The sequence below is a fragment of the Plectropomus leopardus genome, chromosome 8 (assembly GCF_008729295.1).
Source record: "Plectropomus leopardus isolate mb chromosome 8, YSFRI_Pleo_2.0, whole genome shotgun sequence".
In the NCBI taxonomy this organism is placed as follows: domain Eukaryota; kingdom Metazoa; phylum Chordata; class Actinopteri; order Perciformes; family Serranidae; genus Plectropomus; species Plectropomus leopardus.
Genome location: NC_056470.1, coordinates 17,707,777 through 17,733,792, shown reverse-complemented (window position 1 = coordinate 17,733,792; position 26,016 = coordinate 17,707,777). Strand labels below are relative to the sequence as shown.

The 26,016-nt window shown below is 38.9% G+C and overlaps 3 protein-coding genes across 3 annotated transcripts; 1 reads left to right on the top strand and 2 right to left on the bottom strand.

Annotated features, from left to right (window-relative positions):
- Nucleotides 1-319: 319 nt before the first annotated feature.
- b4galnt1a (beta-1,4-N-acetyl-galactosaminyl transferase 1a) lies at nucleotides 320-11,262 on the bottom strand. The gene is made up of 11 exons (XM_042491033.1): nucleotides 11,168-11,262; nucleotides 8,799-9,007; nucleotides 8,515-8,697; nucleotides 7,433-7,539; nucleotides 7,263-7,300; nucleotides 6,973-7,153; nucleotides 5,521-5,613; nucleotides 5,243-5,430; nucleotides 5,019-5,159; nucleotides 2,628-2,862; nucleotides 320-2,445 (listed from the first exon to the last, which is right to left on the bottom strand). Exons 2-11 carry the CDS (start codon nucleotides 9,005-9,007, stop codon nucleotides 2,234-2,236), a joined length of 1,587 nt encoding a protein of 528 aa, XP_042346967.1. The 5' UTR covers nucleotides 11,168-11,262; the 3' UTR covers nucleotides 320-2,233.
- Nucleotides 11,263-14,860: 3,598 nt separating this feature from the next.
- On the top strand, nucleotides 14,861-22,974 carry c1galt1a (core 1 synthase, glycoprotein-N-acetylgalactosamine 3-beta-galactosyltransferase, 1a). Its single transcript, XM_042492024.1, has 4 exons — nucleotides 14,861-15,046; nucleotides 16,799-17,053; nucleotides 17,933-18,597; nucleotides 22,064-22,974. Exons 2-4 carry the CDS (start codon nucleotides 16,843-16,845, stop codon nucleotides 22,400-22,402), a joined length of 1,215 nt encoding a protein of 404 aa, XP_042347958.1. The 5' UTR covers nucleotides 14,861-15,046; nucleotides 16,799-16,842; the 3' UTR covers nucleotides 22,403-22,974.
- A 513-nt stretch (nucleotides 22,975-23,487) lies between these two features.
- Nucleotides 23,488-25,363, bottom strand: tac3a (tachykinin precursor 3a). Its single transcript, XM_042490994.1, has 7 exons — nucleotides 25,274-25,363; nucleotides 24,767-24,882; nucleotides 24,570-24,669; nucleotides 24,291-24,320; nucleotides 24,136-24,189; nucleotides 23,926-23,992; nucleotides 23,488-23,687 (listed from the first exon to the last, which is right to left on the bottom strand). Exons 2-7 carry the CDS (start codon nucleotides 24,866-24,868, stop codon nucleotides 23,669-23,671), a joined length of 372 nt encoding a protein of 123 aa, XP_042346928.1. The 5' UTR covers nucleotides 24,869-24,882; nucleotides 25,274-25,363; the 3' UTR covers nucleotides 23,488-23,668.
- Nucleotides 25,364-26,016: the final 653 nt, after the last annotated feature.

Below are 26,016 nucleotides of genomic sequence, written 5' to 3'. Positions count from 1 at the left end.
TATGGAGGTTTAAGTCTGCTAGAGAAAGAATGACAAGGTACTTGCATCTATACTAAAAAGAACAAAATCTGTCCACGCAATCTGTTCAGCAGCAAGTGATAAGGTAGTAAACGCTGTAAAATATAAAAATATAAATTTCTGCAGTCCTCACTTTAACTTAAAACAACAATTCACCATTTTTCTTCACATTTTAAGTCCATGTTAAGTACAATCTGGGGTTTTCTTTCTTAACACCTTGTACATGTTAGAAGAAAATTGTTGAAAATGTGAAAGACTGTACTGCTATATATTACAGTATATATAGCTATACTATACTATACTGCACTGCATTGTTAGGTTAGGGTGGGTCTGAAAACATGATGCAGTGGAGCCATTCTTAACATAATGTCATGGTTTTGAATTAAACTTTTTATTCATCCAGCTGGTTTGTTCATACATTGTTTCCTCACTCTGCTGTCATGTCAGAGCCTGTCACTCCCACTGCCTGGCCTCCTGCCAGTAGACTCACTCCACCTGCTAATAATCACTCACCTGCTCCTCATTTCCCTATTAGCTCCCTTTGTGTATCTACTGGTCCACTTTCACTAGCTCTCTGCCAAATTATCTTGTGCCACGTGCCTTAAGCCACCTGCAGACTGTGAGATTTAAGCAGTCTTATAAGTTAAGTGCAAGCTACACTGTGTGACATGGATCTTAACAAACTTGGGTACGACATCAAGTTTGATGTATGCAGACTGTACCATGACATCACCTACTTAATCGCAGGCTACGACATACGTCCATCAATGTCAACGCGCAAGAACAACTGGCGGCAGGCGTCATTCGTCTATCCCACTATAGCGGTAAGAGCAAAATGTAGACAAATAAATCAAGCCCTTGATGGGTTGGCCTTTATGTATTTTAAAATAATAAGTAGAAGAGGAGAAGGAGGAGAATGTGGACACGGTTGTAACTATGGAAAAGAGACCAACTTGGCATGAAAATTTTGCAAGAAGAGCTCAAAATAAGTATTAGCATCTACTAGCATTCAGCAGTGTGGCGCTGTGCCATCATGCTGCGTTTCTGTTGGTTGGTTAGTAGATGTACGTTGCATTTTCTGTAACCGCTTGTCCTCGTGTCATCGGGCAGAAGGCGGGGAACACCCTGGACAGGTCGCCAGACTATCGCGGGGCTCAAATGAATAATGCCACAATCATATAAATACAAGCAAAATAGCCTTTAATTTAGCTTACGGTCTTTCAGCCTGATTCAGCTAGACCGGGAGTTACTGCTTACTGCTATTTGTGTGTGCTTTGAGCTAACATTAGCTGCTCAACCACAGTTGCTGCTTACAGCGGCTCGTTCTTCTGCTTGGGACCTATATGCTTTGTGCTACTGGGTTAGCTGCTAACAAGAGTCTGTCACTTTGATGCAGCTCTCATCCTTTAGCTTGTGGGGTTTTATGTTACTTTACTATTGGATTAGCTGCTAACAAGAATCTGACGCTTTGATTCAGCTCTCGTCCTTTACCTTGTGGGGTTTTATGTTTTATGTTACTATACTAAGGGATTAGCTGCTAACGAGAGTCTGTTGTTTTGATGCAGCTCTCGTTCTTCAGCTTGTAGGGTTGTATGTTATACCACTGGATTAACGGGAATCTATAACTTTGCAGCAGCTTTCATATTTCACCTTGTGGGGTTGTATGTAACTATACTACTGGGTTCACTGCTAATAAGAGTCTGTCGCTTTGATGCAGCTCTTATCTTTCAGCTTGTGGGGGTGTAAATAACTATACTGCTGGGTTAGCTGCTCATTAGAATCTGTTGCCTTGATGCAGCTCTTGTCTTTCAGCTTTTGGGGGTGTGTGATACTTTACTACTGGGTTAGCTGCTAACAAGAGTCTGTTGCTTTGCAGCAGCTCTCGTTTTTCAGCTTCAGGCTTGTATAAGTTACTATATAACTGGGTTAGCTGCTAACTAGAGTCTGTTGCTTCACAGTGGCTCAATCGTTGGCTCAGCACCTTCAGTGGCCCCCAGTGTGTCAGAGGAGAGAATGCAGCTTTAATTTTCATGATTTTGAAACTTGATTTAATATACATGGCCATTTTTTATCATCTAAATTTGGCTGCATTATTGTTGTCATATTTTACTGTGGTGTGAAAACCCATGACAAATTTTTATTTGTACTTTACCTGTACTTTAAGGCAGCAAGCAGCAAGGCAGCAAGCAAGGCGGCAAGCAATGGTGGCCATGTTTCAGTGACTTGTTATGCACTTGAACCTGTTGGTGAAGTAAAAGACTTCATTATAAATGTCATTATCAGTGCTTGATGATGAATAGCGGAATTTTTCATAGGCCTTTTGTGAGTCTGTTTTAGTCCAGGGTAGTTTGATCTTCGATGCGTGGTTTACAATTATGTCGCTGCAAGAGCCAACGTGGAGGGAGCCCAGAGCATCGATGAAAAACTCTGCATTGCCAAAAGAAAATTTTGTTTTGAACAATCCTTTATACAATCCTTTCTTAGATTTTTTTTTACATCTTTTCAATCTGGAGCAATTTAACAGTGTTATCACAGACTACACAGAGAAAAGCGCTAATATAAACTGTTATGTTCCCATATTTGACAGCAGACGTTACAATTAGACTCACCCAGATGACCGCGCCGTGCCAGGCGGGGGTTAAAGCCCACCTGCTGCACCTTGTCTGTCCTCCCCATGAAAAAGTTGATGACGGCATCAGCTACCACACAGTTGGGAAATCCCTTGATGTCATGGTGGTAGCCATTTCGGATATGCAAACAGTTTCCATCGTCTCCTTCTTCCACTGAAATTGTGTGACGGAATGTTGCAGTGTAACCTGTCACCTCTCTCACCGCACCGCCAACCTGCAGCCATTAAGACAGCAAACCAGCCTGATGTCAAGAAAATGAGAGTTCAACACCCTCTTTCATGGTTTTATTTGATGTTATTTAACTAGGAGTAGTATCAGTGAGATTCAAAATCTCTTTTTCAATGGAGTCCTGGCCAAGACAGCAGCATTATGAATTTCAGATTAAAGAACAAGTAGACTAAAAACACAACAGCAAAAGTTAAAAACAAAAACAGCATTAAAATGCTGACAAGCAACACACTTAAAACAAACAGCCAATCAACAGCATTCAGAGACAATACATGTGCATTCAGTGTTCAAAAGGTCCTCAATCCTATTTTTTAAAATCTCCTAGGCTTATAATGGAGTCTAGTTTAAGGTGACTCTGCAGCTGACACCAAGGTGAACGAGCAAAAACTCTAAAAGCACTTTCACCAAAGGCAGTGTGGGCTCAAGAAACGACATACAAAAGTTGTCCATGAGACCATGTGTTGACATATCCAGGTTTGAACAAGTCCACTCTGGTGGCATAACCTACTCAAGTAATAACAAGTACAGTTTATATAGTAAGACCTCCAAAATGCAGTAACATATTAAAAATTACAGAAACACCTAACAAGCCAATCCCAAATCTAAACCCTGCAATCTGTCAGTTTAGTGACACGTGTGACAAAACTAATTGATTCACTGACGTATCTTAGGCCACTTTGCCGCCATCTGAAAGAAGCCAAAGCCAGCTGTTCATTTGCATGACAGTATACAATTAACACTTATGTGGGAAGGCGTTGATCTTTACAAAACAGTCTGAGGGCAATGTGGGTGATGGCATGGAAAAATGTTTAAAAAAACAAAAAAAATATGATGAAATGATCCATTTTAATTGCACAATTTCAACTTTGCAGGTGAACTGGAGATTTAGGGACTGCATACAGCTCTAGCTGTTCTATTATTTAGTCCCATTATCTACATTAATGCTAATCATTTATCAAAAACCTTATTGTCTTATTATTTTGTGAAAGTTATCAAGCCCTAAAATATCTTCAGGATATGGATATCTGAGTATTTAGACAAAAGTATTGTGATATTTAACTTTCTCCATATCTCCCTGCCCTATAACTCTTGAGCACGTGTTTCTGATTGTAAATGTCTGAGACTGAAAACAACAAGTAAAGGCTGAAAGTGGCTGCGGCTCGGCAGAACATCACAGAGGAAGTTATAAAGTTTCTGCAGAAATGTTAAGGTTGTAAACCTCAGGCAGTTAAAAAACTGTTCTCTCTAATAACGTTCAGCATAAGTTCAATCAGGAAGACTTCAGTCATACACAATTATTTCTATATATCTAATTTCCTGCTTCCTCCAGCTCTGCCACTATGACTGCATGAGCGTCTATGCAGAGTTATGCATTCTTTATAAAGAAGCCCTCTTCACCCTCATTTGAGCTGTCAGGTGGGAGGGAGTAGAGAGGAAGGCAAGGCAGCTTTATTTGTATAGCACATTTCTTAGAAAAGGGCAATTCAAAGTGCTTTACAGAGCAAATTAAAAAAAGGACAAATATTTACAATAAAAGAGTAAAGAGGTAAGATAAAGGGTAAAATTTATTATTAAATTATTTAAAAATGGTTCAATAAAACATTAAATACTGTAAAAGTGCAAATAAGATGTGTAGAAATAAAAAGAGTATTTAAAATTGTTTAAAATCAAGTTTTCGAATAAGTGTGCTACCAGATGGAGTAGACAGTGTAAAAAAGAAACATTTTTAGCTTTGAGTGGTCAGAGTTGGGGCTTATCTAACATAATCTAGGGGGTTATTTCAGGTTTTTGCTGCATGATAACAAAATACTGCATTGCCATGTATTGTTCTAACTCTTTGCACAGTCAGTAGGCAGAAGTCACAAGCATGTCAGTGACATATTTGAGCGCTGAGCCACAAAGTGATTTATAGACAAGCAGCAAGACTTTGAAGTCAGTTCTCTGAGTGACAGGCAGCCAGTGTAAGGACTTTGGAGTAATGTGGTCAAATCTCGTAGTCAGGACCCTCACAGTGACATTCTGTATAAGCTGAAATTGCCAAACAGCTTGTTTGCTTGTTTAAATATAAAATAACATGCAGTCACTATCAACGCAGCAAATATCTGCCACACACTTTGCACTGTCTCTGGGCATGCAACTCACCAGATCCAGAGTGGTCTGTTCTAAGATGTCCACCATCCTCTCCAACTTGGTGTTTGCAGTAAATATGAAATCATCATCCACCCAGAGCACATACTTGGTGGTGACTTGAGACACTGCCAGGTTCCTTCCTGCAAACCAGCCCTATATTCAGTGGATAAAGGAGGATCAGCACATATAAACTGTGCTGATTAATAATTACAATGCATGGTGTAACAGTTCTTCACCTTTCCAAATGGCATGATGTAATGGTCTATGTGAGGCCCTGTCACTGGCTGAGGGTGTTCATTATCATCAGCAATCACTATGGTGACGGTGGGATAATACTGTCGTATGCTGTCAATGAGGTCTTGGAGTTTGTCATAGCGTAAAAAGGTCTTGGTGACGATGGTAACAAGAGCACTAATATTGTATTCTGAGTAAAAACAAGCAAAAAAACATTAACAAAGAAAGATCCCGGTGCATCCAGACATTTTGCTTGATAATTAAATAACTGCCCACGAACCTCTTTGATAGCCAGAGTTGTAAAGTTTAGGTATGGTTCCATGTCCAACTTTAATGCTGAAAAATGACTGGTGACCTCCAGTTGCAAACTGAACTGCAAAACAAAATTGTTATCAAGAGATAAACCAGTGCATTTTTCCATCACTGTTAAGTGCCACTGCAGTCCTTATCACCTCATTAGCTACTTATGTTTTGGTATTTTTTGACCAACTAATAGTAAAAATGAGATTGTTTTTAAATGTATCAATATTTCACAGATAAAATAGGCCTGTATTGATTAATACTTCCTTAAAGGGGATCTATTATGCTCATTTCCAGGATAATACTTTGTTTGTGTTTCTACTAGAGTGTGTTTACATGCTTTATTGGTCAAAAAACACTTAAAATTCCTCATGCTACCTGTGCAGGTACACCTGTATCCACCCTCTGTCTGAAATGCTTTGTTCTGGCACTGGCTTTTTAAAGCCAACCTCCTGAAAAAGCCCAGCCTGCTTTGATTGGTCAGCGTTTACAGGTCATCTTCATGTCGATGAAAAATAGTGAAAAATCACCACTAATATTCTTGCAAAGACAGACATGTCTTTGCAAGAATATCTGCCAAAATTGAGAAGAAATTAACATCAGCAACTAAGTTTACATGCTTCCTTTATGTTGGCATGTAGCTACATGTAGCAGTGTAGGCTGTCTTATGTAGATGGTTGCAGCCTGAGCAGATGACAACGCTGTCACGATCTGACGTCAGCTTGTGGCCAAAGTAGAAAAAAAAAAGGAAACAGTATTAAGAAACAGTCTGACGCCTGAGTTTTTTGCTCAGAGGGATTACCTTTACATATGTTTACCTCATTATTTGAAACTTTGTCCACATTTAATATTAACTTTTGACATTATAATGTTATAAACATGACAGAAAACAAGTAAAACAAGTAAGGGTCCCCTTTAACCCACAAACATGATGTCTTTTAAAGTGGAAAGAGAATTTTTTTCGCTTTGATATATCATTTTAAAGTAAATATTAATTGAAATGTTAAAAGAAAATGAGTTCTCGATTTTATGGCACAAAGGAAGTACGACCATTGCACAACCAAAACACAAGGCAGATAGCACTTTTGTTTTCCTTGGTAGCTATCAGTTGTTATACCTAGTTACTAAAGAGTATCAGTGTAAATTTCAGTGGCTAAAATGGCAAATGTTGGAACAACAAAAGGAATTGTGGAAGTTGCTGGGCTTTGAGGAAAGAGATCTGGTTGACTCTTCGACAGCAGTGCCAACAACATTACCAATTGGAAATGCTAGAGGGGTTAAGTTGAGAAAGTTTTCCACTTTAATCAATTGCTTTTTGATTCAATTTGTTATGTATTGCAACTGAGCTTTAGGATGAAATTCTAAAGGGTTTAATAGGTAAAAATGACATTCTGAATTTAGTATCAAGATAGTATCCCCATGAAAATTTTACCTGTATCTGCTGTCTTGGGATGGAAAACAGTGTTTGTATAAGTGACAAACTGCAGCTGCCTGTTCAGGGCTGAGAGACTGGGACTTGACAGCATAATGTGCTTCTCTCCCTCTCCTTTAATAGAGACCCCGTCCACTGTAGCAGCAACATCAAAAGTCCCCAGTGTCGCTGTCAAATAAACCTGTTAAACCAATTGCATGGTTTTGGAGAAAAGAAACACTTTAAAAAAAAAATCGGACACAAAAAGTGGGTATGCAAACTACAAGAAAACCACAAAATGAAGAAATTACCATATGGTTTGTTCTTATTTCTTCTTTAAGACCCAAACCTATGAGAAAAAGCAGTTATTACTGAGGATATCAGGACAGGTTGTTGGTGAAGCATTCAGGAAGAGTCAAAAGCAGGTGAAGACATATTGTTTAAGCTTTGATAGCAAGTGTCACGTAAGACATGCTATTACCAGGAATGATGATTGTTTTGAGGGGTCGCACCTCCACGCCTTGGGTAGGATACTGGAGAGGACTGTTGGCCTCAGCGACAATAAGCACATCTGCAGGACTGTACAACCTTTACATACAGAACATGTTAGAGAGGAAAGCACCTGCATTTCACATCACTCTAGTGTAAGCACCTATTTATTTACTTTGAGTAATCAAAGAAAATAATTATTAGCTCCACTTATATTGAGAATCTTCATAGATGTGCAGTAGGTTAACGCAAAATAATGAAGTTCATAAACCCAGCAGATTGTTAAGGCTACATGACAGATGTTTTCTCCAAAGTCCCAGATATAGCAATCGCTGGAAGCAGCAGACAAGGACTTGATGCTATTTTGCTGTGGTAAGTGCAAGTGCAGTTGTAGGCTCATAACAGTCAAGGGTCTGACAATAAGCTGTAGCAATCAAAAAAGCAATTGCTATCATCGGCCCGCTAATCATGCTTACTCTCAGTCTTCACAACTATGCCCATGCTATTTCCTGTCAGCCCTGAGTTAATTTCACTTGGTGATGTTAGGTCTAAGCACACCACTACTATACATGCAGTAAAAATATATGCATACCCGTGGGTGGTCTGATTTCTCTACTCAGTCACCTTTATTCTGGAGATCTGGTCAAAAGCTCACAGCAACCAAGTTTCACACATGCACGGCATCTACTTGAAAGCTGGCATTCAAAGAGCTCTGTAAATAACCCCTCAGTTTGAATTAATATACAAATATAGACCATGCAAATCTCATGTCAGTGTACAGCCAGAATGGGAGTAAGGCTTTTATATGGACTGCAGTGTCAGTTTATTGATGTTAATTGATGTTAACTGTGTGTCAGGTAGCTGTCAGCTGATACATTACTGCGTGACTCAAAGGTTCTTGCCAAATTTACGACATTCATGACTAAACCTTATGGGTACACATGACAATCCTTATCTTACAATGTAGTTATCAGTTTTGCATTGACGCAAAAAAATGTTATAGTCAAGCAGACAGTTTCATAAATACACAAAGGTGTGTTCACAGTTGTACATATATCATGAGTTATACTTTACCTCCTCTGAAAGCTGCTGTACTCCTGAGCTCTGTGACGCTTCACGCCCTCGGGGTCAGGATGGGACTCTAGAAATGCAAGATCAAAGTTGTGGGCCCACACACGTGGGAACAACAGACTGGATAACGGCAGGTGAAAGCTCTCCTCATCAGCCAGACATGCACATGTATTTTGAGCCAAATGACTGTATCAGAAAAAATGACAATGAATGAGTTAAAATAAAAACAAAAATAAATAAAAATAAAAATTAGAATTTAGACATAGACATGTGGACTAACTACACACCATGCCACATCATCCTTTATATGGAAGGCAATGTCTTCATAGCCACTGATGGTGTCTCGAATTTTCTCTTTGAAGAGTTTCTCCATGTCACCCCTCTGTCTTGGCCGTATGTCAACTCCTAAGCTGGTCCCAGGGTTCCAGGTACAAAACAGGGCTAGCAGCAGTAGTCCACTGACCAAAATCAGACACCTTTTAATGGTGGCACGCATCTAGAATAAAGATTATAGGAAATGTCAAAATGGTACGCATGTAGGCGTCACAGGGTAAGAAAACAGTGGCATATGAGAGACAGAGGCCCTGTGGAAACTCTGTGAGGTGGCAGGATGTGGGTGCTGGTATCTGCAGAAGTGCCATTTTTGTGGTGTACCAACTACTGAACTATTTTTCTGTCAAGCACATGAACCATTCCCAAGTTTTGACATTATCAGGTTGTTACTGAGGAAAGGTGATGCGCAGCTGTACAGCGAGCACGAGGAAATGAAGGCACTGAAGCGAAGTGCAAGCTTAGTGAATTCCAACTGTGGTGATGTCTTTACTTGGCTGTGAAATATTTTATTCTGAGATAATGTTATCTTCTGTCATCTGCAAAGAAGTGTTAAATTTACAGCTCACAGATACTTTATATGACACTGTCTCTGGCTTTTGTTTGAGATATAGTGTCAGAAAATGTGTTTCATATTTTTGATCCATCGCTAGTCAGCAAGCGTTAGCTTGAGGACTAACTTGGCTCGTTTACATGAACATGTCTTTCCCCAGCAACATGTGCTGATCTTCTCAGTTGACAAACAACAAAACTGCACATGCAGCAATTAATGATTAATGATTTTAATCAGAAATACTGTTAATCAGCAGTCATTTCCAAATTCCTGTGCCGCCGTGATAAAATCCAGTATTTATGATCATAACATCACCTGACAAAATTGTCATTAGTCTAGGTTCATGATAATAGAGAGTTGTATTTAAAATGTTATTACTCCACAGCCACTGACCCTCACTGGGCTGGCCAACATAATTATTTTGAAAAAGCTAATTTCCCCTCATACACACTGCAATACCACGATTTATCTACTGTGTGGTGGGATATTTCTCTTTAAGAATTTACAGCCATTTTACCATTTGTTCCTGTAGTCTCTCAGTGAAGAGATGTACAGGTGTCAGTGCAGGCAAACAAAAAAGCTACTAAAACACAGGGGTGCACATGCACCACCAAGCACTGCAACATCTTCTTGAGTCTTTGTGCTTGACATGAAAAACCTAAATGAACATGCTTACACCTGCTCACAACCCTGCAGGAAGGTGTTGCATTGCTGGGTATTTCATCAGCTGAAATGCGCATGCTTCAGCCTGTCCACTCGGTATCTCTGCTCTGTGTGTGTGTGTGTGGGGGGGGGGGGGGCAGACATTACCACACATTGCTTATGAAGTCATAAGTGACTATAGTGTTTTATCTTGTCTTTTTGCTAGGTTTCTGCTGGAGGTATGGACTCAAGTCACATGACTCCAGTATTAAATGAGATGAATTTAGACATAACTTGACAAAATCAAAAAAGAGAAGTGCGAGATCTGAACAATGACATGACCCAACTCTGGTTCCTGTTATGTTATGTGTTTTTTTGTGCACTACTGTGGCAGATTTCACATTTTCTTCACAGCTCACACTGTTCTCATGCAAAGATTAAAAAAAGTTAGGCTATCTCACCACACGCTTTGGAATGTTTACTGCTTTGTGGTAAAAAACCACCACAGTGAAAAAGAAAAAAGAAAAAAAAAACAGCCAAAATGTAGAAATCTCATGATTTTCCATAAATATTTCACATAACTGCGGCCACCAGATAAATCTGCATTTAAAAACATTTCTGCAAAAACAAAGCAATTTGTACAGGTATAAGCAGGAAGAAAGACTGTTTTATTTCTGAAGAACTGTTCCAACATTCGATAGTGCTATATACAGAGTATACTTTTTTTTTAATTATGCAAAATATATTCAAAGATGGTTATGAAGCTTGAAGTATGATGAGGCACTTTACTGTAGTTCAAAATGTTACATCTTGTGGGATTAAAACTATTTTTCACATGTATTGTATAATGTGCAAGTCCCTATCTGTCTTTACATTACTAAAATATTGCATTGGTTGCATTCTCAAAATGTTTTTAGATCCAAAAATTGCTAGCTGGGTTAATCAGAAATCTTTTTTGAAAATTATGTGTCACATTTTAAAGCAGTAAAAATGATAAGCCAGGTTTACTTTTTTTCCCCCAAAAGAAAAAAAGAGCGATGAAATCAGAGGGCATTTTAAGGCAATATGTGTAACAGTCCCAGCATTTCCTTGAAAGTAGACAAAAAGACAGAAAGAATAGACATTTCTTACTGTTAGTTGAGTCTTGAATAAATATTTACTGCGCCGCCACCACAACGTCTATAAATTCTTGAGACTGTCGTGTGACAGCTGTCCCTGTCTCCGGATGCGTCCCTGCGGGTTACGGGTTCGGCGGCTCGGAGCCACTCCTTTTTCGCCTTATCACTCTGGACTTTTCATAGGCAGCATGAAAAAAAAAACAAACGCTATCTTTATTCGCATGACTACAGAAGACATTCGTAGGCAAGCCAGTTTTACCGGTTTAAACTAAGGGCCACTTATCCTAAAAACACACATTATACAGAAACTTGTGTAATGTGTTTGAACTTGTTTTTTTAGGACTTTAAATATGCCTTCATTTTGGTTGTTTTTATCTGCTTTTTTATGCTAATGCTTTTATCCTGCAGCACTTAGAAATGTGATCAAATGTTAAATGCATTACAATTAAATTGTATTATTATGATTATTATTATCAATAATTTCATGCTCATAGAGTCTGTTTACACCTGATAATAACGTGTTTTTGTGACACAAATGGACAGCCAAGACGCATCTCTGTTCCTAGCTGTGTCTATCAGGCTCATTCTTGTTCTAAAGTCATCAAATACTGGCCCTTTGTCAGGGATTTCAGTGTAGAATACCAACACCAAAAGCCGCAAGAGCAGTATTGTAGCCTGACAGGAGAAAACCATGTTTTAAGTCCATGCAGAATCTGAACAACCTGTGTCAATGCTCCCCTGCTCAAGTTTCACCTGCTCACATGCAAGTGTTTTTTCGTTTTGGCAGTAAGAAGCAGGTCCTTCCATTCTTGCCCAAATACAAAGACAATGGGCAGTTAGAAAAGACAGTAGGCTAACCTGTCATTTAGGAATAAGATGGCAGTGAGCAGGTGAAACTCAAGGGCAGAAGAGCATTGACAATAATTCCTCAGATTCTGAGACAAAACATAGATTTCTCCTCTCAAACTACAATATTGCTCTCATGAGCAGAGATATTATGTGTGCATGCATTGTTCTGTGCAAAGACAGATGACTTATGTCTGGAGAAACGGCAGCGGTTGATAACATGACTGGACAGAGCCTGTCACAGCCATATGATATGCTGCTGGACGACATTGGGTTGAAATGCTGGTCGCAATGACATAATTTAAGCAGTTGGAAGGTCCGTATAAGGTGGGCAGGAGGGGTGGTGGATGAGTTCAACTCCTGCATTGATGAGGCCAGTCAATCATAGACCACCATGTTAAAATGCCCGACTTTGCAGCAGAAATAAATATGTTTACAGCTTGGTACAAGACACATTTTAGGTCTCTTGCTAATGTCCCCTAATGACACCTATAGGAGTTGAGATGAAAAAGAATAAAATAAATAAATAAATATATATATATATATATATATATGTGTGTGTGTGTGTGTGTGTGTGTGTGTGTGTGTATATGTGTGTGTGTGTGTGTGTGTGTGTGTGTGTGTGTGTGTATATACCAGTTAAAATTTTATTAAAGCTTAAAGTTACGCATAATTAAGAACAGGGCCACTTTGACTAACAGGCTGTCTAATGTCCTCAGCTTCTCGGTCAGATCCACTGCTCGCTTCTTTACAGCTGCAGCTTCTTGTCGTTATGGTCACTGGCTCAAAAAAGAGACGAAAAAGACATGGCTATGGCCTAAATGCTGAACTTAAGGTTTTGGCTACATCCATTATTTTTACAGTCCAAGGTTAATACAATGTGTAAACAGGTAAATAGATTCAGTAGCCCAGACACAAATGAATATGAATCTTGAAGAATGTTTTATTCTTCCTTTTTTTTCCATTAAAAAAATCAGATCCAACTTATTATTCACATCAAAGTATGTCTTAAAAATGTCAGTAGGGGATCTTTCATATATTTTGAAATGTGTTATAACTGCATGTAAATTAGGACTATACACAGGGTGGCCTTTTAAAATGACACTGCCTTCAGAATAAGTGTTTGAAATTTTACCAAAGCAGTTCTTAAAACAATAGTCTAGTTTCTGTTTCAGTATTTAAGTTGGGTTGGAAATGATCTATTCTAGTGAATCAGGTGATCAGTACAGTAGATACAATGTATTCACCTTGTCCATATCACTATGTGTATGTGCCTGTCCATCCTATGTGGCTCCCTGAAAGTCTGACCATGTCTCACCTACCAGACCCTTTCAGTACCGCTGGCTAATGTTGAATTCAGTATTTTGTGTCAGTGCAAGTGGTGTGTCTCTTTTTATAATTTGGAATTATCTTCAGTTTTGGCGTTGAGATGATACCAGCCATATGTAATGTGTCTGTGTTATTTTTATTATTTTAGTTTGATGTTTATTCTTCAGCACCATTTTGCGTTTTATTATGGGCTCATGAATCCTGTCTTTATACAAGTCTATGCATGTGTCTCAACTGTTTTTGTATTCCATATTGATTGATTGTCAAATATAGATCCTCGATGCTGTGTTTAGCATGCAGGATAGTTTGTAGACAATAGTGGATGAAATATGCAGATCTTGCACTTGAAAGTAGCATTAACACAGCATAAACACATGAAATGTCCCATAAATTGCAGAAAAAAAATGTACAAGGTGACACAAAAATGACCTGAATATTGTCTTTTGAAATAAAAGAAAGAGGATCATTAGAGAATTGTGAGAAATGGGGACAAAATATAAAGAAAACAATGTTTAGGATTATTATTATTACACATTTAAGATTGGGTTATAAAAAATATACATATTGTAATTATTGATATTTATTATTTTTCAAGTAATTTTCTTGTAACTTTTTTTTTTTTTTTTTACCAATTTTGAGCTGATTTTTCTGTCATTTCTTGTTAGGTTGCTTATTGTCTTATTTCCATGTTTTTGAAAGAAATCAAGCCAATAAAAGTACTCATTATGCAGAAAGGCCCATTTAAATATCATACACAATATATTACTGGATTATTATTACTGATGCATAACATGCAGTGGTGTAAAAAGTACCATATTTCTCATTGACATGTAGTGGAGTAGAAGTATAAAGTAGCAGAAAATGGGAATACTAAAGTTAATAGGTCTACAAGTACGGCAAATTTGTATTTTATGTGCAGTGCTTGAGTAAATGTCCTTAGTTAGCCTACATTCCACCCCTGTATATAGACATGTATATATACTATACACCACCCCCAACTTAATGTATATAAAATAACATATGACATCAATAATTAAATAATTATCCATTCAGTATGTTTTCCTTTGCACTATTTGCATTCGTTCAATTCGCAGAAGCCCGTGACTTATATTGGCCTATTGCTGGTCATTATTGCCTTCCACATACTTGCATTTACATACATACATACATACATTAATTTGAAGTGAATAACAAAGAAACAATATGTAAAGATACTGTATATTAGGTAAATATATACATTTGTGGGCGTTGTTAGGGTGACATCTAGTGGCTAAGATTGAAAAAGCAACATCACTACTTCTCTTTCTTTCGCTGTATCGCTCAGCTTTTTATACCACATATTTCAATAATGATAATAACATCTAGTATAAATCAAAACAACCACTTAATCGCCGTGAATGCATTAAAAGACGTGAATTGGCTTTCTCAATACGTCACCGGCAGCCAGCCAATGAGAGGCCGTATTTTCAGAGTTTAGCCCGTGATGCCGTGTAATGTAAATCTACTCTGTGGCGTTCCTCTCAATAATCATGTCATTTGGCGACGAAAGATAGGGAGGACTTCAATCAAAAACAATGCATCGGATGAGTGTGCCCAGCATGTGACCACATGACTGACAGGTGTAACGTGCTCGTGCCGTTTTCAGACACAGGAAATAATTCGTTTCTTAAGGGGTGCGAGCATATCGTGCCCACAAATGACTGATGTCCCTGCAAAGGTAAATAAATCACACATACGGTTGTGGCTGTTGAACATATTTGTGCTGACTTCAGATATACGCGCAGCGGAGTGTGTGTAGACAAAGATCTGTGCTCCACATGGCCTTAATTCGCTATCGCAGCAGACTGAGTCATGTGTTTTTGGTATAAATGGATGTATGCCTCGATTAGAGCGGCTGAATTGTCGCTTTTTTAAATTACAGTCAGGGTAATGGAGGGAAGCATGAGTAATGTAGAGTACATCACTCCCAAAAACAACTCTCGTCATGTTAATCGTTAACATTTGTTTCAAGTCTGGGGTCTATAACCTCATCTGCGAGGCAACAGATAGACTGAAATTAAATTTGGCAGTGACACTGTGTCAAGTGTGAAGTCCATGTCCACAAGGACCTCTCTAAAGTCCTCGTGCCACACTGGCAACATAAACTCACGTGTTATAGCCTATTATAGTTAAGAATTACTATAGTTAAAGGTTTACCATGCAGTATTTGCTCTAAAATACAATGTATACACTCATAGAAAAGTAGGCCTAATCCCCCTAAATCAAGTGTACCCTCTGTCCATGGGTGTAGATCCGGGGGGCTGACAAAGGGGATACGCCCCTCCAATATTTACAACGTGCATTTGTCCCTCAAATACAGCTATGAAAGGACTTGTTATGTGACATTTACACAACAAATTGATGTTGAAAATCACTAAATTGTGCATAGAAATTCACCAAAATGAAGAAAATTAACTGTTTAATGCTTAAAGTTTTCTGGCGGTGGACCCCCAAACCCCTTCTTTCATATGTGTCCCCCTCGGTGTTGAAACTAGACCTACAACCTTACCTTTGTTAGTATTTTCTCATTTTCTTTCTCTTCACAATTTTTTAAAAATCTTTACCATGTTTGGGCCATTGCTGGGCACAGCATGCAGGTGAGGTCGGGACTTTATAAGACGATAACAGCTAGGTGCAGCTCTCAGAGGACTCTACGAAAATTACAGACACAATGCAATAAAAAAAATATATATATATAAAGCAAGGTGAAATGCCAAGCAGTCACAGCTTTGGCAGTATTTTACTTTCACTGTAGCTGGCAATGCTGTTCACTAAACAATAGCTGGCAATTCCTGCATAGCGTATATTCAAATGTAAACTGAAGTGAAGTGATGAGTCATCCTTACAGATCCTGGTGCCTCTCCACAGTCATTTATTAGTGGTACAAATCACCGTTTAAGCATTTTAGTGGAGCACACTTTCTAATTTACAGTAGGTGAACTTAGAATAATTTAGTTTGGGAGAAAGCATTCAAGTTTGCGGAAACTGTCACTAGTTTAGTGTCCATGCACTGACTCAAATAACTCTCAAGTCTAGACAGCTTGGTGAGACATTTGTCTGCTGTTTTGGATTTTCTTTCCTCTTTCCTAATGTACTGCAATGACACAAGGTTTGTTTACTTTTAAGGCACTTCTCTTTGAGAGTGGAGAGGGGAGATTAGGCCCCTGAGGGCAATGCTTAAAATGTGTTGCAGGCTTGGTGTGTAAAGTGCACCCAATATCATATAAAGCTATCAGAGTGAACTCAAACTGCATGTCATATTTTATATGTTTATGCACGCATGAAAAACATGTCTCACTGTGCCAATAACACTGTAGTTTATTGTCTTTTCTGATACAGTGACTTGCAAAATAATAGTAAAGGCACTTCAAGAAGCACATTTAAGGTCTGTCAGTTTGTCAAAATTGTGTGTTGTGTTGTTCCCATGTAGACATGCTGTAACGGGGACATCACAGTGCTGGACACGGTCTCAACATGAAAGGCTCCAGCTCCAGATGTGCCTTCTCCCTGGGCTTCTTGGTGGGTGGCTTCAGCATGTTCTTCTTCCTGCGCCAGGTGTGGTTTGAGAGGAGCTACCCCTTGCTATCAGAGGCTCAGGAAAAAGCCACAGCAGTGTCAGAGAGACCAACCATCTGGAGAAAGGAGGGAGCTGCTCTCATCAGCCTGCTCCACCCTGAACATGCAGGTGCTTTACAATCTTTCACACTGATGTGATTTTACATTTAGTATGTATAGGGTGACAAATATAGATGTATAGGCAGATACTTATTTCATCCCCAGGGGGGAATTTAGGCGTCAGGTTGACTGAACTAATGAGATTTGATATTAAAGCTGTATTACATTTAATCTAGTTCCTTCTCACTTAAATCCATATGTTTTGTACCCCTCATAGCTAGATTTAACATCCATCAAAAATTTTGTCAACTAACCACTGAGCCATTTGAAGATGTTAGGGATGATGGCAATGGTGAAGTGGAGAAAAGCATTATGGTACACTGAAAGACGCTGACAGAGCGGACAAGGTGTGTATTATTTGGCATGGATGCTTCAGCTGATTTGGAAGTAGCCTTAGCAGAGGAGGGAAATGCACACGGAGGCTTGGAATATACAAACTATTCAGTTATTTATAGCACACTTGGAGCAGAGACAGCACAGCAGAACGTCAGGCACATGGAAAGTGAAACTAACAGTTCATTCTGCTGGGCCTAAAAGTTAGAATTTACTTACAAAAACCTGCTCTTCTCATCCATCGATGTGATATGATCAGCTGTAAACAGATCTACAGATCTATTATCTACCACATGAGTGACAAACTTATGCTGGTAAACACTGAATTTCAGTGGGCAACTTGGTTATAACTGCATGTGACAATAATCACCTACTCTTGACTTGACAGGGTTATCAGAGTTCTCAACTGTCATTCACGTTGCAAAATTCAATCAAAGAAAAAAAAAGCAGCATGAATCAGGGGGACACTGATTGGATATGGAGAAATCATGCATACAATTGCTCCACTGCACACCAGTTAACACTATTTATTGTGCTGTTTTCTGTATCCTTTTAGACGAAGACAGCCGGGTGGCAGACGTGTTGTACAAGAAGGTTCGTGTTCTCTGTTGGGTGATGACGGGGCCATATAACCTGCAGAGCAGGGCCCGCCATGTCAGGGCCACCTGGAGTCGCCACTGCAACATGGTGGTGTTCATGAGTTCTGAGGAGGACCCAGACTTCCCCACAGTGGGTCTGGGCACCAAAGAGGGCCGTGACCAGCTCTACTGGAAGACCATTCGAGCCTTCCATTATGTTTACCAGCACCATGCGAGTGAAGCAGATTGGTTTTTAAAGGCAGACGATGACACCTATGTGGTGGTGGACAACCTACGCTGGATTCTATCCAACCACACCCCCGAAGAGCCCATCTACTTCGGCAAACGCTTCAAGCCTTACACCAAGCAAGGCTACATGAGCGGTGGGGCAGGCTATGTGCTGAGCAAAGAGGCCCTCAAGAGATTTGTGGAAGGTTTTCGGACCAAAGTTTGCGCACACACGACACCTGTAGAGGACTTGGCGCTGGGGCAGTGTTTGGAGAAGATGGGCGTTCTGGCGGGGGACTCCAGAGATACTTTGCATCGAGAAACTTTCCACCCGTTTGTGCCAGAGCACCATCTAACTGGCAAGTTCTCCAAAAGCTTCTGGTACTGGAACTATTGTTACTACCCAATTGTTGAGGCAAGTACCTTCACCTTTTGTTTTATTTTAGAGGTAGTGCTATGAAATGGTACCAAAATATAAGTTGGTAGACATGGGTAAAGTAAACAAATAGAGATCAAATCATTGCTCAGAATGCTTTAGAAGAGTGTGCCCAGTGAACTAATAGTAAAGACTCATATCAACGAACTGAAACATGATTCCCGCAAGGGACTCTCCATCTCGCTACCTCAGATTTATCGTTCCAACAAACTGAATATGGAAAACATGATTAAATCATGCAGCTCTTTTAGACTTTTGAAATGTTACTGGACAGAATGCATTTAATCCTGATAGTGAAAAGGGTCAGGGAAAATATGTTTTTGTTCCCAAAGGCATTACATGACAGACTCAGTTGTATTTCCACTGCTTGGCCACTATGAAAACTGATTTCAAAGCCTGACTCACTTCCTGGGGGCGTGGTGTATTACTGCCAGGTGCATGTCTCGAGAATGGCCTGATGTGGCACAGGCCACCCCTGAATTCTGACTGGCCACTCCAGGTGCCACCCCATTATGATTCGCTATCTGCCCAGTTAGTTTTAACCGTTTGACAAGTAAACTGAATTCTTGTTATAAGTGCAATTCAGTCTTAAACCTGAGATGCAGTAAAGTACCAGATTAGTGTCTTGCCTGCCAAAAAGCCACCAAGAAAAAGACGAAAATCTGTTTTAATTTGGATTTGTTTGGTGTCACTCTTATGTTGTGATAGGTAAGTCTATGTTTCTTTTTAAACTGAACTACAAATACAAGTGTAAGACACTGCAATGTTAGTAATTAAAGTAGGTATAGTGGGTAGTGGAGAGAAAAATGTTCAATTAAAGCCATGCCATATGCACAATGTGCCTGCAAAAGCGTTCATATTTCATGCCACCCCTGCATAAGTTAGTGCCCCACCTGGGCCACCCCAGTAAAAAAAAAAAAAGCCTCGACACCCCACTGATTACTTCACTCACCAGTGTGAATGTTTAATGGTCTGGTTACGGCCCTGTACATTCTGGTAGTTGTAGTATTTCTACCACTCGAGCAAAAGTGAATGCCACAGCCCTTTTCTATGGCTTCTCACATCATATAGCACCAAGAATTTGGATCTTTCCACTGCAAAAACAGCTCAGTTTTATAACAGGGTCTGCCTTGCAGCAGTGAAATACTTCTTTAAAGCACAAGATGGTTCACAGATAGCTCCGTGGTAAGAGAGATATCCTGTGGAGTGGATTAGCCTCAATAGAAAGGGGCAAGTCAAGTTAGTAAGACGTCCTATTGAGGGGGTGAACCTGTTTGTTGAAAATCCTTTAATATGATTAGTGTACATCTGCACAAGAATTACTCTTATTTTGAAATGTACAGTAGGGACCTATTCACCTAAAGAAAATGAATAGTGTGCAGTATACTGTTTGTTTTGCTTTTGATAGATTAAACAAGATGTAGGTGTTTAAGTGACTCATTAGGGGGACAATAAGCAAGATTGTCACATCTATCACATCTTCCTCATTCGAATGCCGTACTTGACCCTTGCAAAGAAAGAGCACGTTGAAAAAGAAATGAGTCCATTTTAAAGTAGATGATTGCAGCAGAGACAATGTCCTGTCAACAAAGGGAAAATTGGTCATCTGTCACAGATTATTCAACTAATTTATTGTACTTTGCAATTAAAATGAGACAGGTTCATTACTGATCCTGTCACACACTGACTGCCAGTGTATGGAGCTGCTTTGTCCTCTGTGTTTGAAAGGGAAACAAGAAAACAAATTAATAGCAAAGTAATTATGTTGTATTATCAAACTGTACAAATGGAAATTTGTGGTTTCAGACTGTCAGCATGTAACAGTTTATTAGAACTTAAAGGTTCAGTCTGTAGGATATAGGAAGATATGCTGGCAGAGATGGAATAAAATATAATATAATAGGTATGTTTTCTTCAGTGTAAAATTGCCTGAAAATATGAATCATTATATTTTCATTACCTCAGAATGAGCTGTTTATATTTACTTTGCAAGCGGGTCCTTGTCTACAGAGATTGTCATGTTGCACCGCCACTTTATAATAGCCAAACCAAACACTGTCTCTAGATAGGACTCATTTACATTTCTGTATGGACTGTTATAGTTAGAAGCCCACCAGCAGCATTGGAAAACCACTGTTTTGTAACTGCTCAGTTGAGGGTTTTTTAACAGTTTAAATCATCAAGTCTGTTTGTTTTAGTAAGGAGGAGACCTCTGCTGATAATTCAGCTCCCTTTTAAACCTCCCAAATGTCTGTCATAAGTTATCAGAGAAAAACACATTGGTGGTTTGATCTCAGCCCCTCGATGTAGAGGATAATAAACCTCAAATTACTCCCAATGGCTCAACCATCAGGGTGTGAGTGCGTGTGAATATTTAACTGATGAGCAGGTGAGGTTTTGTGTATAAATGTGTATGTGAAGTCTAAAAATGCACTCACCTATATAGTTTACCATAAGGCTGGTGACATGTTAAAAAGTTCAAAACAATGACTTGTTCCCACTTACATGTATTAAGTACTAAGTAAATCTTGATCAGTTTATAGCTCTGTGCCATAGACGTCTGTTGTTCAAAAACTGTTAAAAACACATAAATGAGTCACGCTGTTGCACTAACAGCCCTCATTAAGATGAACACAGGCATTTAATCTTCAAATAAACTTACAAACATGGTGCTGCTGCTTCCATGTGCATTTATCCATGACTGAAAATAGTCCTCAACAAATTGCTATTTGCATAACATTTGCTAAAAACCTTAGTACTCAGCTCCTTTAAGAAATATAAATATATTTTTTAATTGCACTATATTTAGTTGTACTACAGGCGTGAGGCTGAGTGACACAGACGGGAGGGAGGCAACATTGCTTAGTTTTTTTCAAAGGACTTGTAGAATGATCTCAATCTTATTCTTAAAATCAGTGCCAGTGGCAAATGCAGGCATGAGACTTGCTAAATGTAGGATTTTTCTATAAGAATAGATCACTTTCTTTACAAAGTCTTGATATCAATAATGAAGAAATCTGGGGCATTATTTTGCTCCCAACACTTAATTTACACATAATCCTGTTTGCATACAAAATGTTCCTCCCTTACATTACATATTTTTTCCCTCTTTATTTAATAGATGAAGCTGTTGACAGTGAGTATTCTTAGGACTGTACACTTTACAGGCAGTGTGTTTGCGGATGATTTGTGGTCAGTTTCACTTTTTTGCTGTAAAACGATGTGACTAGAATATCTGAAGTGTGGGGGTTTTGTTTGTTTTTATGTCTCATAATTATTAGTGCTAAAATGCCACATGTAGGATATTCTATGGCTGCTATAATGTCGAAATATGTTTAAAAATCTTTTTTTTTTTAACTTGTATCTTCACATATATACTTGTGATCCATCCTATGTCCTAACTCGTGTATTTGTGTGTGTTTGCATGTGTGTTATTCTTCTTCAGGGTCCACAGTGCTGCTCAGACCTGGCGGTATCTTTCCATTATGTGGAAGCAGAGCTGATGTACATGCTGGAGTACTATACCTATCACCTGAGAGCATACGGCTACAGGCCACGCTACCAGCCCTCCCTACGCCGGGGTCTGATCCTCGGCCCACTCTCACAGACAGCCGTGACCGTGGGACTGAAACGGGTTCAGGAGGTGACAGATGCAAAGAGTCACACAACATTAGCAGTCATTGGTCATGGAAACCAAACTAAAGCAGAAACTAAGCCAGAGAAAGTTGTAAATCTAAACTTAACAGAGAACAGGACCGCAGTCACTCAAGGCAGGCACCACTGACTCTGTTCCAGTTGGTTGATTGTGAACAATGGTGCCAGAGTTGTGGCATGGTACCCGACACACATTTTCTTCTGACAGGTCTTCCTTGATGCGAACACAGTATGACACGTATGCACTCACATTGAGAGTGGTTAAAATTTGACTATAAGTCAGTGGCAGCTCTGTGGGGCTCTGCTATTTTGAACTGAGATAAAGGTTTAATTATGTTTGACATCATCAGCATTTTTTAATATGAATTTATGACGTTACACAGTCACAGATGTTTGCTCAGAATGAGGCAGGAAGAGGCACATAGAATATTATTTTAATGCATTTTACAAGTACCTGGTCTGAGCCAAGAGATTTTATAATTTCTAATTCATTATTTTTATTTACTTGAAAATGGAGGTCAACAACAAATGGCAGTGTGTCACAAATCAAAAATATTTAGCCTCTTTTCTGGCTGTTTTTCTGGTGTTAAATATGATGTTCTGGTTTTACCATTCTGAAATTGAATTTTTAGACTATAAACTGGGTTCTTTTGAGGGCTGTCTGAAACACCATGCAACAATAAAAAAATTGAAAAAAGTGAATTTGTTTTGCTGCCTTTGTGACTGGTTACTTTTTTTCCATTTTTGATTTCCATTTGAACCCTCTGCGGTTAGACAGCAGGCTCTAAATCCTCAGCCAGCGGTAATAATGTTTGTTTCAGTAAGCAAAGCAACAACTGCGCTGTGAAAAAAGAGTTGTTTTTTTTCTTTTTACCTTTGAAAAGAGATGCCTTTATGAAGAAGTGCATACTTGAAACCCTCTGTACTTCTTTTTGAAAAGACTACAGCTTCAGAACAGTATTGTACAAAACTCTGATGAATCCCTCCTGTCAAGTGATTTAATATAACTCAACAATAAGCATTGTAGCAGGTGTGACTGAACATTACTGTCTGCACTGCGATTTTAAGTATCATTCAAACAGTTGCAGGAAAATGCACTGACATTTTAAATGAATAAATGATGTATAAAAAATTATGTTTATTTTGAGCTTTGAAAGAAAAATGAATGACATGATAAGGAAATAGAATATATCCACTGTCACTACTAATCATGTATTGTCAGATAAAACAAAATACAATCTGTGTAGTTAATGGTCACTTTCATAAGCCAGCTGGCAGCTTTACAGTGTGAATCACGATGTGAAGTCATTTCCATCAGACATGTAGTTTGTTGTGTGTGTTCTCTGTGATCTTCCATCACTGAAATCAGATGAGAGAGTTGCTTTGGTATGAATGTCTACAGCCCCTGAAGAAACCTGCGACAAAGCACATAACATGTATATCAGTATTATTCTTACACATGCATTTTAAATATGTAAAATGAATTATTTCACACATTGGAAAAACAAGGCCAAAAAAAGTAATTTGAGTTAGGAGAGTCTTTGAGACACGGTTCCATGTGGTTTTATCCTTTAGTGGCCTGGTTAAGTGTTACCTTTATCTTTCCAAGAAGTGGAGATGTTCCATACTGAGGGAAAAAGAAGAGGCACTCACCTCAGCCTGCACTTGTTGAGAAAAATGCCTCTCCTCTCTGGATACTCTCTCCTCCAGGGACCATTATCTGTGAGAGCAGACATTATAATATAGTCCCGTAAATATATTTTCTCTGCACAACGAACACCAGAGAAAACCTTGAATCTGAGTCCCCACATAAGCTAACAGGGCTGTTATGGATATTTGACGTTTGTAAATTGCCACACTCACCGGGCTCTGAGTTTCTCCTTCCCATGAGACCAACGAAAATGTCATGCATTTCTCCTAAAAAGAGGAATGAGGAATTCATTTAATTTTATCTTTCATGATTTCAGATCACTTAAAGTATGCAAGTACTTAATATCACTAAATCACAAAGACCTTACTTTTTTGTGGTGTCTCTAGTTCATTTCCATCTGATCAAAATAAACAAAATTAGATTAAAAGAAAAAAAGGAACAACTTTGTGAGATAGAGTTTATATGGGATTAGAAAAATAAAGATCAAATGATCATAGATAAATTACCAAATCCAAGAAAAAGCATTTACAACAGAGTATATATTTTTGTTCTTTTTTCCGTTTTTATGCGTATTTTTACAGTTTATTAACATTCAAACTGTTATTATTAGTAGAAGTAGTATGAATGTAATCAGTAGGAGACTCACCGGCATTTCTTCTGCCCATCAGACCCACAAAGCTGTCATAATCCAAATCGCTATACCTCTTCAGAATGTTCCGCTTGAGGTTGTCCAACCCTGTGGTCTGCTGCAATTATGAGAAGCAAATAAATCTATAAATAATCAGCTTTTTTTCAATAGATGCTCTGAAAATCATCTTTGTCATAACGCGCCTGCAAACCTACATCTGATGTTGATCTGCGCGATCCGGGCTCCTCGCATCTGGACTGGCTGTATCGAAGTTTCATGACGAGAAACAGAGTCACCAGCAGCAAACCTCTCCTCATTTTCTGAGCACCACCTGCGCGAGAAAATCAACAGTTATTTTGTTTCCTCAAGTTTTTTCCCTATAGGTAAAAAATATCGCTAAATATCAGGATCCAGTTGTACCTGTTGCGCATAACTTGCTGCGTAATTTGTGCGTAAAAGCGCACTGTGCAATGTTGCCAGATACAGTTCACGCAACGTGTTTTTCATGTAATTAGTAAATGAGTGTTTTAATTCTTGTGTGTTTATCCAGCGAAAAACAACATGACGACAATAATGTCACGCAGTCGCCTTGTGTTTGGTCTCAAAAAGTCTTGATAACCCCTTAAATCCACTTCTTCATGATAGAAAAATACAACAGTTGAAACTGGAATAAAACTAACACTTCACCTATAGCGTTTAAAAGTAATCTTTTTTTTCTTTACCTGTTTTCTGTCGAGCAGATAGTTTGGTAAAAGAGTCAGCTGCTTGCGCCCCGGTGCAGAGTTACAGTAAGTGGGAACGGAAAGATCCTGCAGTGAGATCCGGTCAGTATAAATGAGGAGTCCACGCTTTGAGCTAATAAATAATAGCTGGATACCTACGTAACGCCAATCAGCAACTGGAGCGTAGGTGGAGTATCAGGTCTTATGTCACGTTGTGCTGAAGGCTACGTAGAATACTCATTGATGGTTATGATGCTGCTGAGAGCTGTTGCCTCCTCACCAAACACGCACGCACACACATCTTAAAAATGGGCAACGTCACGAGGACAAAGGGTTGTGGACTGAAGCATATCCATGAAAATATTTCGGAATTTTCTTAAAGATATTAGCTCCAACCAGATAACTTTGGCTAGAAAGGGAACAAACAGCACTTTTTTGAATTGTAGCTGCTTGATGAGTTTAAACTTGTGATTTAAAAGAACAGTAGTTTGATTTATCAAGCCCATAAACACCTTTAAACATCTTTAAGAATCCTTGTTGTCTGTCTGACATATCTGTATGCTGACCAAGGACAGGGGGATCATTTCAACATTTGGGGGACACATATGAATTTCTAATGTAGAAATCAATAATCCCAATTCAGCGTGCAGACATGGGACAATGAAAGAGTTTGTTTCATCTTATATTTGAGTCAAAGTGAGTCAAGTTTATGATTGGGCCACAATGATTCAGTTGTGATGGAA